The 17,399-nt window shown below is 47.9% G+C and overlaps 1 protein-coding gene across 4 annotated transcripts in view; it reads right to left on the reverse strand.

Moving 5' to 3' along the window:
• Positions 1-17,399, reverse strand: part of NAV2 (neuron navigator 2) — a 366,387-nt gene that overhangs the window by 291,397 nt on the left and 57,591 nt on the right. The window contains exon 1 of one of the 4 annotated variants that reach the window (XM_070428167.1): positions 10,167-10,209. The exons of the other annotated variants lie outside the window; for them this stretch is intronic. Within the exon in view, the coding sequence (XP_070284268.1) occupies positions 10,167-10,208 (42 nt within the window). The 5' untranslated portion in view covers position 10,209. Of the gene's footprint in view, positions 1-10,166; positions 10,210-17,399 lie in introns of those variants that run through there. 4 annotated transcript variants of the gene reach the window in all.

The following is a 17,399-nucleotide window of genomic DNA, read 5'->3' on the forward strand; positions in this document are numbered from 1 at the left end:
AAATCTACTTTTTTAAAGCCGAATCCTGCCCCACTAGGGAAATTCACCGTAAAGGTGGGGGGATATTTCACCGCACACAAAAGCCCACAGTCAGTAACCTCCAGTTATTTTATTCACCTACAATAAACTGTGGGAAACCGCCTATTGTCTTCACTAGCAGAGAGGTGTGGACAAGGAATTGCATCAGGCTGGTGACCCTTGAAGCCCTAGCAAGGGTCAGAGCTGTGCACCACCTCTGTTAGTCCAGACAATGGTAGCTGAAGCAACTTCCCCATTTATTATTATGTAAATCCTTGCTGATGGGCTAGTCTGCCTGCTACTGGAAATTGCCTGCCTAAGGGCTATGGGTGTATCCCAAACCAATAAAAGGTTGGTGCGGCCTAGCACCAGTGGAAGTCCTTCCTCTTGAGTTGGACATACCTGCCTGGCCCCCCAATATTCCCAAATTATCTCTTGTCTTTTCTCTTTCATTTGTGTGTGGCTTCTCTTCCAGATCCTGAACCCTGAACCACACGGGATGTGGAGGGAAACATTTACCACATAAACAACCTACATTCTATGTGATATAACTGCATTAGGTTGAAAAATCAGAATGATGACTTGAACACATAGCATGTGCCAGGTACTGGGTTGGTTATGGGGAACACAAAGATGATGGAGACTCGACTGCTACCCTCCCAGAGCTTATGCTGTAGCAGGCACTGCTCCGTCAAAGCAAGCCAAAAGCACGGTGGTGGCATGGGAAAGGGGGCCCTTTATCCACAATGTCCACTGTGGAGACATAATCAATAGTGCTTAGCAGCTGAAACATCTTGGAAATGCACCATATGTAGCCTTGAAACTCCACCTGTCTCCCTAAAGAAGTCTTATTTTATTTCTTTTAATATAGAACACTTTCAGGAACCAGGTGAAAAGAACAATGCACCAAATTCCACATTCCTATCGTTATCTGATTGTCATCTTTTTCATCTCATGGCACACCAACTAATTGCTAAAGTTCTGTGGCACAAAACTTTTTTTCTGACCAAAACAAACAAACAAACCCACGCATTGGTATAATTTTGATTCATTCACACCTGAAGGCTATTGTTGAGTTGGCTATTGTCATTTTTTATTTGACAACTTAAGGGAAAAGAGGTCAGTGTCCCTGACTAAAGAGTCAAGTATTGCATGTTTTAAAAATTCTTGCAGCACACCGGTTGAAAACTGTCCGATTATATATATGCTCTTTTTCTTTTGTGAGCAACTTGCTATCCAAGAAGGACCATGAATAGCACTTTTCTCCTCTCTACCTGGTGCGAGCGAGGTGTGCAGCCAGCCTTTACTGAGTGATAAGCATCTTGGGAAGGAGAGAGGCAGAGAGCGTGTAGCAGGTGCTCAGGAAATATAATGTAAGATAAACCTTGTTGTCCTCAAATTGCTCTGGGTCAGAAATCTGTTTACTCAAGAAGGGGCCCCCTTAACCCAAAATATAGCTCAATCTGGAACAGTACCTAACAAAAGAGGCAGTGAGACAACTCCCGAGGACTGAAAACTACCTTGTCTATAGCAACCTGCTCCTCCCTGTACAGCAGCCAGACATTACTTTTTAGAGAGAACATTTACTACTGCCGTTAGCACTTAAAAAAACACAATGCAATAAACTCACTTCATTTCATTTCAAAACATGAACTCACTGCTATCTCAGGAAATATCACCTTACTCTCTAGATTAAATGTTAGCTGGAGTCTAGGAAGCATTCAACAATGAGAAAGCAATATACTTTAGTTGGCTTCTCTAGGCTCAAGTTTCACCAAAACAAGTTTTGTACAAAGATTAGCCAAGTACTGGGTAATGGGATAGGGCAGGGTTACGTCATCCGAGGCCCATTTCCAAAGAAACATGGCTTTTCCAGGTGGAATGCTAAGTGCTCTCTCCTTGCTCTTTATAATCTTTGTTACACCAACTTGCAGGATGAGTCATGGCAGATGCATTACAGCTGGAGAAAGGCCACAAGGCCTTAGGCAGGTCATTTCATCTCTCTGGGTCTCTGCTTCCTCCACTGTGGATTGTTGGGGCCACTAGTCCAGGGGCCCCTTCCTCAACTAACACTCCAAGATTGTTAGTCCCGATTCTACTGTCCAGCTCTTGCTGTGGCTGCCCCAGCATGAAGTCCCCCTTCCAACCTTTGAGTCCAGCATTCAAACACAGGGTGACTCTTTCATTCTATGCTTATGGATGGAAGCAACTACTTGGCAGATCTAGACAACTCATTTCCCAAGTCCACTGCTCAGCTAAATGTCCAACCCTAACCATTTATGAATGCACCTAAACCCCTCTCTTGACCCCTTCCCAGGGAGAGGCATGAGAAAGAACAACTTTGGCCTTTGACTGATGATGAAGGCAATGCATTTTTATTGACTGCTAATGAGGTGTCAGGTCCTGTGCTGAAAGCTTTACTTGCAGTATCTCATTTAATTCCCACAAAATCTATTAGGTGTGCATGACAGACACTAGAACTGAGGAGCAAAGAGGTTAAATGATTCGCCCAAGATCTCATAGATAGAAGGTGGCAAAACCCAGGATTTGAATCCAGGTCACTCTGCTATGTTTTAGCCAATCTCTATCCTTGAAATATTCAAGTGTAAATATAAAGGCATCTGGCCTTGCCCAGGACAGAACTGGTTTATACTTCCAGAGGTTCTCAACCTGTGGGTCGCGACCATCGGGAAACACATATAGCATACCAGATATTCACATTACGATTCATAACAGTAGCATAATTACAGTTATGAAGTAGCAACGAAAATAATTTTATGGTTGGGGGTCACCACAACATGAGGAACTGTATTAAAGGGTCCCAGCATTAGGAAGGTTGAGAACCACTGGAACCCAATGTGATTATTAACAGCACCTTTTTCACTCTCAGAAGTGTCCTGGGTTGAATAATAAATTATACAGTCACTTACTTACAATGCTTCCCTGAGGGGTGATGATGATAATTATTATTATACAACGATGTCACATTTGCAGCGAAGCCTTCCTTAACCTCCCTATATGAAAGCTTCCTCTCCCAGCCTCCCTAGCCTTCTTACCCTGCTATATTTTCCAACATAGCATTCATCTTCATTAAAAAGGAACATACATCTTGCTTATCATCTGTCCCCTTCACTAAAATGTAAATTGCATGCAGGCAAAAGTTTTTTTGTTTACTAGTGACTCCCCTGTAAATAGTAAATGTTTCATAAATATTTGTTGAATGAATGCACCATCATCTTTGTAACAATAGCTGATATTTATTAAGCATTTACTATGTGCTGGAAGTTGCTCAGCACATAGTCTATTTTATCAAACAAATGATAAAAAATGTTTGGAACAGTTACTATCATCATCATTTTACAAACGAGGAAACAGAGCCTCAGAGAGATTATACGCTCCCCAGGACACACAGCTGGGGGCAGAGCCCAGAGGGTTAGAGGGTGACCTCTAACCACGACTCTGGGTCTGGCAAAAGAAACACTGCATACACACAAGCAGTGCAGGATTAGGGGGCAATGGGATTCAAGCTGCTGCCTGTGGAGAGATCCCAGGAGGTGGTGCCGTCAGGTGGCTTCTTAGAAGGAAGAGGACTTAAACTGCGTGCGCTTTGGGAGATGGAATGAATATAGACAGAGTGAAGATGCATTCAGTCCCAGGGAGCAGTGAACAGGAGGAATCACAGTGCTGACCATGCTGACTGACACAAACAGCTTCTTTGTGGCAGCCTGCACAGGAAGATTTAAAACACTGCTGTCGCCTGGCCAGTATGGCTCTGTGGAGGTCATGGTTTGATTCCCCATCAGGGCACATGCCCGGGTTTTGGGCTCGATCCCCAGTGTGAGGTGTGCAGGAGGCAGCCAATCAATGATTCTTTCATATCATTCATGTTTCTATCTCTCTCCCTCTCTCCCTTCCTCTCTGAAACCAATAAAAATATTGTTAAATAAACTGGAGATATCTATAAATAAATAAATGGATGGATAGATAAACAGATAAATAAATGATACATACATACATACATGCATACATACATACATAAAACACTGCTGTCACCTAGTGAGCAGGATTCCACAAAAGGTTTCTGACTAGGAATGATGCAGTCTGCTTCTTGAAACTTCACACCAGTTACATGCCAGAGAAGTTGGCCAGAGCCAAGACTGTGGACCGAGGCTCACTCCCCAGGCCTCTGCAGACCTACATCCTCCTGAGCCCCAGGCACATATTGTACCTTCCTTCCCACAGATATGTTTGTGTTTCAGGTCCTATCACATTCCCTCTGAGCACACAGCCCTTCTCTGACCAGGACAAAGATAATGTATAATGCAGGTATGTACCCTTGTCCGACACCACAGTGTTAAGACCAAAAGTAGTTAATATCTTTGGTAGCTAGGAAAATCCTTTCCTACCTCCCAGCCCTCCCAAATATCTCCATCACACCTTCTTATTACTCTGTTTAAACAGTATCTTTCAACTCATTCTAACCTCTCACCCTATTACTCATTCTCAGTGGTAGGGCAGGTTCTTTTCACAGCATCTCCACCTCCGCCTGCTACTCCTACAACATCAGCACCAACACATTTGTGACATCTGAGTCAAACAGCCCTCGGGAACAGCCCTGTGTCCCCCCAGCCAGGAGCCCCACGCTCGAAGCTGGCAGTCTAGTCCACACATATCAGAGAGGCGAGAGACCCTGAAGAAAAGCCTAGCAACATGCCTTCTGGGTGGTTGGCAGAAGCCAGAAACAAAACAAAACAAGAAAAAAAATTTTTTTCTGGCTTCATACAGAAACAATTGCATAAGTAATGTGAGCACTGCTAAGTCACCAGAGGGACCAATTACCAAATCTCTACGTCTATTAACACGAAAATGAAGGAATATAAATACCTCAAGAGTCATCCAAAGGAACTCACTTACTAATTTCTGGGGCTTTCCTTCCTCCCCTCCCAATATTCTAGTCTTTATTTTCCCACTAATTAACCAGAGTCAAAACCTTCCTTACATGCTTTGGTTTCAATTCTGAAAAGCATATCAAGGCTATGATGGCTCATTACCCACAAAAGAAATGCATATGTAAACATTCCTGTATATTTCATCCTGGTTTCTCCCAAAAAGAATGGAATTCTTGCCTTGAGATTTTTAGATTGGACAGAAAATAAACATCATGATTTCAGTACCTGGGAAATGGTAAAATCTATGCCAATTATAATGAGTAGAAAACAGGAGAGCCCTGGCCTGTGTGGCTCAGTTGGTTGGAGTGTCATCCCGTACACCAAAAGGCTAATTTGATTCCTGGTCTGGGCATATATCCAGGTTGCGAGTTTGACTGCAAGATCGATTCCCAGTTGGGGTGCTTATGCAAGACAACCGACTAATGTTTCTCTCCCACATTGATCTTTTTCTCTCCTTTCTCTCTCCCCTCTATCTCCCTCCCCCTCTCCCTCTCCCTCTCTATCTCTAAAATCAATAAAAACATATCCTCAGGTGAGGAGTAAAAAAAAAAAAGAGAGAGAAAATTCTAGAAGTCCTTGAGACTGGAAATGACTGATATTTTCCAACAGAAGAGGGGAGTACCTTTAGTGAATGATCAATGAGCTTTATTCAGAAAAAAAGTAGAAACTGTTAAGAATCAGTCTATGTACAGAAAGATGAGTAAGAGGTGAGGAACCATTGTATTTTAAACCCAGGACCTGACTCCTCAGGAGCTGTGCAGTGCCCACAGCTTCCTTGCCTTGGGAGGGCACAATATAACACAGGAAGGCAGACAGGGCCCTTTAACCCACCAACCTCTTTTAATCTGCTTGTTAGCCTGGCTGAAGACAGGCCCAGGGGGTCTTTGACCAATGCTTCTCTGGGGAAAGGTCAAGGGTCAGAGGCACATTCCCTCATCATCATTATTCTCAATTATTCTTCATTCAGAGCCACTCTCCCCTTCACTTTGAGAAAGGGCCTCATTTGTGTTTTCCAGGACACTGAAGGGTGATGACCCAACCCAGCCCTGATCCCTGTGTTCCCTTTCCTCTCCACCTCATTCAGCATCTCCCTGACCAAAGGGGATGACAGGGGGTAGCAACTCACAGAGGCCCCTCACAGAAGGAACACGGGCAGTGAGCACAAACCTGTGCATCGCACACTCACACATACAAGGCGCCCAGGGCTTATAATACAATAGTTCAAAGCACAGTGTTTCCCATCAGATAAAACAGAGGTTCTACGAGTTACTAGCCCTGGAATCTCAGGCATGTCACAACTCTCTGAGCCTTAATGTCCACATCTGAATAATTGGGATAATAATAGTTTCTACTTCATAGGGTTATGGCGGTGAGGATGAAATGGAATAAAGCTCAAAGTACATAGGCTTAATACATGTTAGCTATAATATGATTAATATTATATTACTTTAGGAGTAATACTTTTTAATCTTTTCTTGATGATACATGTAATATAAGATCATTGTAGAAAAATTGGAATATAAGGAAAAGTATAGACAAAAAGGAAAAAAGGCCCTGCCTCTCCGCCAGAGCTCAGCATGGTTAACAGTGGCAGTGTTTCTGTTGTCTTCTCTCCTAGCAGAGATATGCACACACTACTGCTCCGTATTACAATCACAAGAGCTACCATTCACTGAGCTCAAAGCCTGATGCACAGTTTTGAAAAAAGTTTCACTTGTTGATTTTAGAGAGAGAAAGGAAGCAGAGATGAGAGAGAGAGAGAGAGAGAGAGAGAGAGAGAAACATTGATTCACTGCTCCACCTATCCTGACTTGGGATCAAACCCAGAACCTTGGTGTATTAGGAAGATGCTCTAACCAACTTAGCTACCTGGCCAGGGCCTTATGCACACTTCTTTTCTAATTCTCTATGTCACCCTGTAAGGTGTGGTGGTACTCATTTACAGGTGAGGAAACCAACGCTGGAAGAGACTGTGCAGCTGGCCCCGTGTCAAGGAACTAGCAGTTCCTACAGAGCTGTGACTGCGGGTCTCTGACTGGACGGCCTAACTCTGCACCCAAGGATGGGCTGCAAGGGTGGCCTCTCTCGGTGCCTTTTCTCCCCCTAATGTTTGTCTCTGCCAGTTCTCAGAGGATACAAGCTGCTCCAGAAGTGGCCTCATTGCCCTGCCTTGTCCTCTCTAAGCTGAAAGAATCTAAAAGAAGGAAACTGGGCGTGATAAGGATGTCAGAACCACCCACGTCAGGCGCTGGAGCTGTGCCCCAGGCTTACCCCCTCCCAGTGGGCACTTAGGTCTGAGCAGTCACCTCTTCTCACTTTCATCAAAGGCCCCGTGACCCTGTCGGAGGGATTTGGACAGAAATAGGATCTACCAGCTACTGCCTTCCAACCTAGGTGGGCAGGTGCGTTTCTCACATTCCCCTGCAGAGATAAGGCATAAAGTTTTGCTTCTAATTACTTTTGGCCTTATTTTGATCCAATTAGCCTTAAAATAGAACATGAAACAAAGCCTTTCGTTCCACTATTCAATCAGAGCAGGGAATTTTCAAGCTGTGGATTAAATGACTTCATGTTTCGTGAACTGCATCAGTGATAAAAGTTCAGACACCCACCTCTGGGTCAGTTATTCACACACAATTGACTTCCAAGATGTGCCCAGCAAGCTCTTTCCTACTGAGGGCCACTAATGATTCAAAGGTTAGAAAGGTTTGTTTCCCCCAAGCTCATTGGGAGAAGAAACCATTCACCCAACAGCACAATGGAGAGCGGACAGAGACCGAGTCTCATTTACCTTTAAAGAAAATAATATCGACAACTGTCGTTCCCATAAATAGACACCCATATTTCAGAATCCGAAATGGATCCTGTTTCTAAATTCTCATTTCATCTGTTCACAACCTGGGAAAGAGGACTGTAAAGACCTTTTTTACAGAAAAGGGAACCTGACTCAGAGGTTAGCAACTGGCAAGGCTGGAATTCAAACCAAGAGTCACCTTAGAGCAAAGCCTTTATAGCCAGCATAGCCTCCCACCAGGACTGAGTTCCTCACGGAGTAAGTACACACAAATAACTGGTAAATCATCCAATGGGTAAATGAAGAAACAAAAAGCAAACTAATGATGCCCCAGCTAATCTGTGGTTTCTAGGAGTCTGTAGAACAGCTAAGGCCCATCCTTGAGCATAGCTGAGGCTATCTGAATGTCAAGACTCAGCCATCACCTCTTCCTGCCTGAGGCCTGGGGCAGAGGGGTGCAGGAGCCCATAACTGCTGCTCCCCCAGTGCTTACTGGTTGTTTGAGCTCCTCCAGCCCCTCCCTCACCCGGGAGAGGGGTACTTTGGTGGACCACCACTACCTTGGGTGGTCCTCATAATTAAGTTGAAAAGTTAGACTCGGGTCTAAAGACCCAGACAGATCTTATAAAGGCTGACCTTTGACCCACATTGGGGAAGCTCCCTTCATAAACTAAAAGGGCACCAATATTGGAGCAGTGAGGACATCCCAGCCCTTACCATGGCCACTTGCCACCAAGCTCCAGAAACTGTCCCCAGGGATGCTCCACCTTTTCTCTCCCCGGGCAATAATTCTTTCTCTCCTTTTTTCCCTGATGCTATCCAGTCCAGACCAGGTCCCAACTTCCCGGTGCTGCTTCTCAGAGTGGCGACTCAGGTGTAGCTTGAAGAGAAAAAGTGTGAGACTCTGGGCTCTCCCACACAGTCTGGTTGGCGAAAGATTCCAGGAAAGGATTAGGGAGCTGGAGTCCTGACATAGTGCAGCAAAGGTGCATGCCGGCTGCTCACGTTACAGCACATTAAACGGAGTTGTAAAATAGTAGCTTAAAGTTAGACAGGCCAAACATAACACAAGAAGTATGAAAAGCAAGGTGCCATTTTTCCAACAAATAAGCTCATTATATGAAGAGGCAGCTTAGGTTGATTTAGCATCTTAGACTACGATGCAACTGCTATGACTTTTTTTTTTCTGCATCTTTAAAGAGCTCACCCCAATAACTATTAACTCCAGTTTATTAATAAAAGCCAATTTTTAAAAATGTATTTTTATTGATTTCAGAGAGGAAGGGAGAGGGAGCAAGAGGTAGAAACAACAATGATGAGCGAGAGTCATTGATTGGCTGCCTCCTGCATGCTCCACACTGGGGATGGAGCCTGCAACCCGGGCATACGCCCTGACCAGGAATTGAACCATGACCTCCTGGTTCACAGGTCGATGTTCCACCACTGAGCCATGCCAGGCAGGCGCTATAACAGCCATTCTTTATTGTATCCTTATGTGCCAAGAAACCTACAAATATTGTTTCTTATCCTCGCACCAGCAACAGGGTGAGAACTTGACCCATTTTACTGGGATGGAAACTGACAGCCAAAGAGGTAAAGGACTTGGCCACAGCTCAGGCTGACTTCGATGGGCAGTTAGGGTCCCCCCCATCCCCCCACCCCCATTGACACCACCAAGTAAAACACAAATAACAAAAGAAAAACCCAGAAAAGAGCTTTCCATCGCATTTTCCCCGTGGGATGGGGAAACAGCCGAGCTTCCTGGGCAGAGGAAAAGGCTCCTCTCCTCAGCCCTCCCAGGAGCGATGGGCGGTTATTTTTGAAAACAGAGGAGGGAAAAAAGTACCTGCAGCCTAAATGGTTCTCCCAAGCTTGAAAGAAAGCTAAGCCGTTGTGAGAGGCGGGAGAAGAGGACCCCCGCGCTCATTCAAGCTGCGCTCACGTCCTCCCCCACCCCCACCCCCCAAGCCCAACAAGCCAAACCGCAATAGGGATCAACACCCGCGTGCATCCCCAAAGTATCAAAACACAAAGGGGGCGGGTAGGAAGGTAAGACCACGATGATCAGGGACGCCCCGAGAAGGCAGATCTGCTCACAGGAGACTAACCCCAGCGTGTGCAGCCCAAGCCCCAGGGATTCCTAGGTGGAAGGGGCCGGGAGATAATGCAGCCTTTTCCCACCCCCCGGCAGCCGCTCACACACACATATATATACACATCGACTTTCCTGGTTTAAAAAACAAAACGCCAAACCTGAAATCCACCTTCAAAACAATAAGGGAAATACCGAGTACGGAATGCATTTCAGGGGCTTTCCAGCCTTGGAGACAATCCCTAATGGGGATGGGGGTGGGGGTGGGGTGGGATAGAAGTAGAGCGGTGCCCCAGGGTCCGAGCCACCTTACCAGCTTCATGGTGGTGTTATTCTGTTCCCAGCGCCACAGCATCACGCTCATCTTACTTCAGGGCGAGGAGAGAAGGAGAAGAGGGGAAAGGGGACAAGGGGGCGAAGGGGGGCCGAAGCACCTGCCCGCGCGCCCGGCAGGTCCCGCCTTCTCGTCCGGAGTTGTCCTCTCGGCCCAGCCCCTCCAGGCATCCCGGGCGCCCGCGGCCGGCCGGCTCGCCCCCGCCCCGGGCCGCTGTGCGCGCGGGGACCCTCCCGGGGCCGGCGCCCGCGCTGCCGGCTCCGTGCCTCTCTCGCCCGCTCCCAGCCGCCTCCCGCCGCGGCCAAATCAAACAACTCCCTCCGTGTCCAAGCGCCCGCGCCTCGCAGCGCGGAGGCCGCTGGGGCCGCGGCGGAGGGAAGGTCGGGTGGCCGGCTCCCCGCCCCCTCGCCCCGCAGGCCACCCCGCGTGGTCCCCAGCGCTTCAATGGGCAGGCGAATCCCTGCGGAGGGCAGGGGATGGGGGAGAAAAGGTTGGAGGGGAGAGGTTCTTAACTCTTTCGGGGGAGGGTGCGGGTAGGCGGGGCAGCCGGGGGCATAAATGGGGGGGGTGAAATAGAGGCGGGGGCTGGGTCACCGGGGTCCTGAGCCCAGGCACAACTAGCGCCTCTCCGCACGCGTGCTCAGCATCCTCTGCATTTTCTTTCTGCACCAAAGTCACCCAAGTTGCCCACCAGTGGCCACTCCTGGGCCGTCGCCCCCAGAGCAGCTGGGATTTTGACTTCAGGATCTACGCACCATCACCACCATCTCTACACCGCCCCCGCTACCCACACCCTGCTCCCCCAGCAACATTTACTAATATTTCCTGCTAAGGGAAAGACGCAGCTCCGGGGTTTTCAAACACACCCCCACAGAAAACAAAACAAAACATGGTGACCCTCCAAGGAGGGGAACAGGTGGCAACAGCGGAGGAGGGCAGGGGAAGAGGCTGTGTGGCCTTTGTGTCCTCTTCTGCCACCCCCATCTGCCGCAGGCTCTTTCTAGGGACCTGCAGCCCCCACCTACGATTTTCTTTGAGACTTTGGGAGGCTGGGCATCTCCTGCCCAAACCTGGGTCTAGGTCCAGCATCCCCTAATGGAGCAGTGACCCTGCAGGGGTCCCCAGCCACTTTCAGTGCCCTGTAAAGGCTCAGGAACCCTTCAGCTCCCCAGGCAAGATGGCACTGGCCACCCAGACCTGACTGATTTGCGCTGCTGTGATACCTCAGGATGGAAACCCTGGCCCTCCCCTGCTGACAGACACCTGTGGCGCCTCATGGAAATGCCTTATTACACATTAATTTCCGTGGTCCAAACTGTTCAAAATGAGAGGTGATAAAATGGGCCCTAAACCTTTTAAAAGTGATCTTTAAAAATGCCAATTGGATCAAAATGTTATCCCACCTAAACCTTTCAGGGTTTGGCTCTCCTTCACAGTTGAAAATCCCAGGTCTCTGGCCTACAGCTTCCTCTCCCACCCTCTCCCCCTAATCTGGCAGCAACCTTCCAGAGATCCCCAACAACAGTAGCTTTCTTTCTTTTCTTCAATCACATCTCAGTCCTTCCCACCTCAGGAACCTGGCACCTGATAGTCCCTCTCCCTGGACCACTGTTCCCCCTACTACCTGCCTACAGGCATATTTCTAATGTCACCTATTCAGAGAGACTGGTGATTTTTAATGCAGCGACTTTCTCTTTCCCACATTCTCCTAACCCATTACTGCTGTCTTTCCTTCCTTTTCCAGTGTGTGAACTTAGCTAACTTGTATTCTTGTTTATTTTCTGCCGTGTCCCAATAGGCTAGAAACTCCACAGAAACAGGGACCTTGCCTGTTCTGTTTCCCCACGGTGCCCCCAAGTGCCTGGGACAGTGTGTGGTGCCTGGTGGGAGCTCAGTAAATGTTTCCCAAACTAAAGCCCATTGACAATGTCCTCCTCTAAGTTCCTGCAGCTCCCTCTGCAGTGAGGACTGAGCCAGACCCAGCAGCACATCCCACATCCTGCCTGGGGTCCTGACCTGCCCCGCATGACTGCAGGAGGCCCTGTTATGTACATCAGCACACATATTTCTGGAGAACGAAACACAAGCAGTAATATTTGCTGCCTCACGGAGAGGGGCACATCCTAGGGGAACAGAGAAAGAGAACATCTGAAAACTTATGTCATTTGAAAAAGCATATTCCACATTAAAATATCTTATGTATTTGGAAAACAGATTCTAAAACTTTTTTTTTTCCTGAAAATAAAGTTTGGCAAAATCTTATTGGCCAAGAGAGTAAAACACAATCTCTCTATTGCAGCTGTTTGAAGCAGGGGTCTTTGAAGGTGGGTGGGAAGACGTAGAGTCCAGAAACCTGTGAAAATGCTGTGAGGCTGGGTGTTGGTGCATTTTCTGGGGGAAGATCTACAGGCTTATCACATTTTCTGGGATATCCAAAACATTCAAAACTACACATCTCCAGGAAGTCACTGAATGAACAATTACTGGTAGTTCCCCATCAAAATCTTTCCTGGTCAGAGATGGAAACCACTATTCCTGGTGCATGGAGGAAGGGTGGGGTTGGGTAGAGAGGGCATCTGCCTCAACTTTAATTAAAGGGAATAGATCCTGTGGCCTTGCCTATCAGACATCAAACCTTCGGACCATATGTGTGCTAGCTCATTTAACAAACACTCCTGGAGCGTCTGCCATGATGCACTCAGGAGGTGGCTCTGCTGAATCCTGAAAATCAGAAAGAAGCCTCTCTCGTGTGTGTGTGTGTGTGTGTGTGTGTGTGTGTGTGTGCGCCCCTACCATGCACACACACATACAGTCTGTTAAAAGTTGGACACATACACCAACAGGTTCAATGCAATGGACAGGTGCTACAAAAAGAGAAAAGATATGACCAGGACAGGGAAGCATGGAAGAGCTTCACAGAAGTAACACTGAGCTGCAGCTGGAAGGATGAAGGCAGGTTCCACGGGAGGAGGGATGCATCCCAGAAAAGTGGCATAGCAGGTGCAAGGGTGTGCAGGGGTGAGGAAGCATGGCAGGTTCTGTGTGGTCAGAATGTGAAGATCACATGGCAGGAAATGGGGCTATTTGTTAGGCTAGAGCAGGCCAAGTCCCTGAAAAGGGGGGGTCCGCCCTTAATTCTTATAAACCAAGGGAATGCTTTGATTAGAAGGATCTCTCTAGCAACAGCAAGAGGATAGCTTTGAAAGGTGGAGGCTGGAGGGAGAAAGATGAGTTAGAAGGCTGTTGAAATCCTGAAGAAGACAGAGAATGAGGAGAGCTATGTGGAAAGGGGGGCTGCTATCACCAGCAATCCACTGATGCAGTGGGTGTCCCCTAGGGGTAATGGCTAGGAGTTCACCCCGGCAGGCGTTTGGACCCTGCAGATTTTCAGAAGTCGCTCTGAAAGCCTCCTACACCTTGGAAAGCTTTTCATCATTCACCAAGCTGCCTCTCCCAGCGCCTTTCTTCTCCTTCCTCCCTTTTCTGTATTCTTCCACCAAGGCTTTTGATGTGAATCAAGGAAAAGAGATCAGCCTGTGTTAACCACATGAGACGAAGCGGTGGGAACAATGATCCTGAAGGTCTGCCCTGAAGGGTGGTCTGGCTCCTCCCAGCTGTTGGCCTCTTTTCCCCCTCATGGCTTTTGGGCCCATCCCCTGGGCCTGACAATGCAGCACTGACCCCTACAGGCAGTGACCCCCCACCCCACCGCCAGCTTAGCCCAGATCCCTGAGTGTGACCTCCCTTATACTCTCACGGTAGCCACAAGGTAGGGCCCTAGATCCTGGTATTATGCAACCCCTGCTGGCACTGACACCCCAGAGACTGGCTCTGCCCTTTACTGAAGTATCTTATGTTTCAGACCTTTCCACCCCCAGCATGAAGAGTTCTGTCCCACATCGGTCAGCATTTGCTTATTCCCTTGCCTGTCAGACTTCTCTGAATTTTCGACACTTGCCCAGCTCTGGGAGGCACGTGATCAATATCTCCTGAATGAGCGCTGGAGTGCCTATCTTGCTCTGCAAAGCAGAACAAAGTGGGGAGGAGATTCGGGCCAGAAAGCAGGGTTTGAGGCCGGGCATCGCAAAGATCTGCTCATCCAAGGACCCTCCTCCCCTGGCCTGTAAACCCATGCTCTGCAAAGTCCCCTCTCACCCCTAACTTCTGCAAGGCCAGCCCCCGTCTGATAAACTAATTTGAGTCCAGCTGGTATTGCCTTAATGTGTTTCCCAGATAACACACTTCAGTTTAACAGGGGTCCTCCAATCTTTCAGCCAAAGCGGTGACTAATGGGGAGAGCTCAGACACGGTGGGGAACGCCTGACATAATGGGGCTCTCTAGACTGCCCCAATGTGGGATGATGTCTTTCCACCCACACGAGGCTGATCATGGGGGAAAGTCAGCCTTTCCGTGATCCCAGCATGACAAAGGAAAGAGCAGAAGCTGTGTGCCACCCCAGTAGGTACAAATAAGCGAGGTAGCTTAACATAGGGAGTCTGTTACTTTTTTGCCCCCCAGGTGACGGGGCTTGACCAGTAAAACCACAGAAGAGTTTAGCATCACTTGTCAAATGAAAATGCCAGCCATATTAGCCGCTACTTATTAAGCATAGTACAGGGCATCTTTCACTCATGCATCACAGCAATGCTAAGAAAATTTTCCCCATTTTGCAGATAAAGACTCAGAGAGGGACAGTGCTTGGCTATATTCAACCAGCTCAGAAACCACCAAACAGAAGTGTCGCTCAGGCCACCTGCCTAACCCCCTCTCTCTGCAGTGGCCGTCTTACTGTTATACTACATGTAGGAAATGAAACCCCAGAAATGCCATCCCTGGCAGCAGTTTGGCAAGTGACTTTAAGACTTACTTTAAATCTCCTTCCACTCTGGGAGGGCCCAGAGGTCTTGGAGATGGAGGAAGAAGATGTATAAAAATTAAAATAAAAGGCTCGTGGAAGTACACAGCTGACAGGCTTCTCAGAACGTGAGAGTCAAACTTTTAAAAACACGAATCCTTCCTGGAGAAGAAAGGACTCTTGTCGGCACGCCAGTGGCCAGGAAGGCCTGAGCACAGGACGTGCCATCTCCCCTCCACCAGCCTCCGAGGGGAGTGAGCCCCCCGCCAAAAGGTCAGCCTGCGAACACTGGGGTCTCCAGGGGGACCAAGGCCATTGGAGGGTTTGAAAGTAAGATGTATGGCTTTCGACAGGGCAGACACAATGTCACAATGACAAGCCCACAAATGAGTGAATGCGCCTCTGAAAAGGGCTGGGCTGGGCCAGCAAAGGATTTCTGTCCCTCCCCTGCCCCTTGTCTTTATTCCTGAGATAGACAATTATGTAAAGGCATCTCCCAGTGCACATACTAAAGGCCACTGCTTTTAGCATGTTCCCTGAACAGGGTTTAATTTGTTATTTCTTGGTTCCCACACCATTTACCTTCTTCCTTCCAATGACAGGGGTCAGGTGGTGGTAGAGAGTTTCTGGGTAGAGCAGTGTGTCCCGTGGACCCTCCCAATGTCCCTGTGGGCCGCTCTCTCTCCTGGACTGGGCCACCACAGTCACACTCCGCACCTTCGCCTAGGCTGTTCCCTCAGCATGGAGTGCCTTTCCTTCCATTCTCTGCCAGATGAGATCCTGTTGATCTTTGGACCCAGAGTAAAATTAACGGTGCTGATGAACTTCTCTTAGATTCTCCCTTCCCCTATCCACCCCGATCCAAACTTTTTATACCCTCCTCTGTGGTCCCCGGTACTTTGTTTCCATCTTCTCAATGGCCCAATCCACTTCCTCTCCCAGTTGCGGGAAAACACATCTCATTTGCTGTTATGGGTGTTAGTATTGATGATAATATTACTAGCACTGGATTATAAGTTCCTTAGGAACAGGTGCTCTACATTGCTCCTCTTTGCACACCCAGAATAGTCCTTGGCTTATTGCTGGCATCATTAAACAGAATTAACACAGTCTGAATGCTGGGACCATAGGGGGTTTCAAGATCGTGCAGCCCCTCGCTCATTTTCCAGACAAGTCCCGGTCCCCTGTACAGAGCTCCTTCTTCCACTGCACTGTGCAAAATGCACTGAAAATAAACCCAACTTGCTAGACTAAAGATTCACTTGTCTCCTGGGAATTGGGATACTTGACATTTCCTTTTAAATATGACCAGAAGGAGAGCTTTGGGGAGAGTGAGGATTATGTCTTACGTCTCTTCCCCCCACCCCCCCTCCACCAAACACTGCCAAACACTGAAGGGGCTTAGGGTAAAAAATGAGTTTCAGGATGAATGAATGAAGAATGAAAGACTGACTTTAAAACTCCTGGGCAAGAGATTTTAGACTTATAGGAGGCAGTCAAACTGGTCCCAAGCAATCAAGGACACATCTCCAAAGAGCAGGTTTGCTTTTCCCTCAACTGGGAGGGTTGCCAGGTGCCCCTGGTATTTATTTGTTCCCTTCAACATCCCAGGCTTGGGGGCTCCTCCTCCAGACCCTTCTCCTCCCACCACCTCAATGAGGCAGATAAGCGTTGGAATTGTGCAATCATTGGGTGACCTCTGACCCCCTTTGAAGAGCCTCCATGCTTCCAAACCCCCCTCTGCACTCCTCCCCCGAGCCTCTAAGGGCCTGCACCTCCAGCTCTGACCCCATGAGGTGCAGGTGGGGACCTGCAGACTTTTTTTGGAAGTGGCTTAAAAGACTTATTTTAGGCTTATCTAGCCCCATTCAGTTGGGCCAGGGGTTCATGTAAGGTGAAATACAACTGTTTAGGGCAAAACCAAAACGTTTTTAAAAATTCTACCACAGGACTGTGGGCACAGAAATATAGACAGCTATTGTTGGAACACTTAGAAAAGTTAAATCGTTCCTAATTTGTGTCCTCTGTTCTGGTTTTGCGTCTGAATGATTCAGAGAAACAGTTTGGAACGGAGTTGCCCTCAGACTCTCACTGGGTTGTGTTGGTTTGTTGAGCTTCACTTTGTTTTGTTTTCAGTGGTTGTGGTTTGATGGAGGGGAGCATGGTGTAGTTCTGTTTATTTGATTTTCCCTGTGGGACCAGCCCTTTCATTGTGGGCCAGTTCTGGTCACCAGGGATTAAGGTTAGCAATTTAAGAGGCAGTGACTTTCCCAAGGGGCTGTGGGCTACACCGCCTGGGAACCATTCAGAAACTGCGCACCTCCCTAACAAGCTTGCTATGAGGAATGCAGTTGCT

The sequence above is a fragment of the Myotis yumanensis genome, unplaced genomic scaffold (assembly GCF_028538775.1).
Source record: "Myotis yumanensis isolate MYYU_CA2020_CCGP unplaced genomic scaffold, mMyoYum1.0.hap1 SCAF_10, whole genome shotgun sequence".
In the NCBI taxonomy this organism is placed as follows: Eukaryota; Metazoa; Chordata; class Mammalia; order Chiroptera; family Vespertilionidae; genus Myotis; species Myotis yumanensis.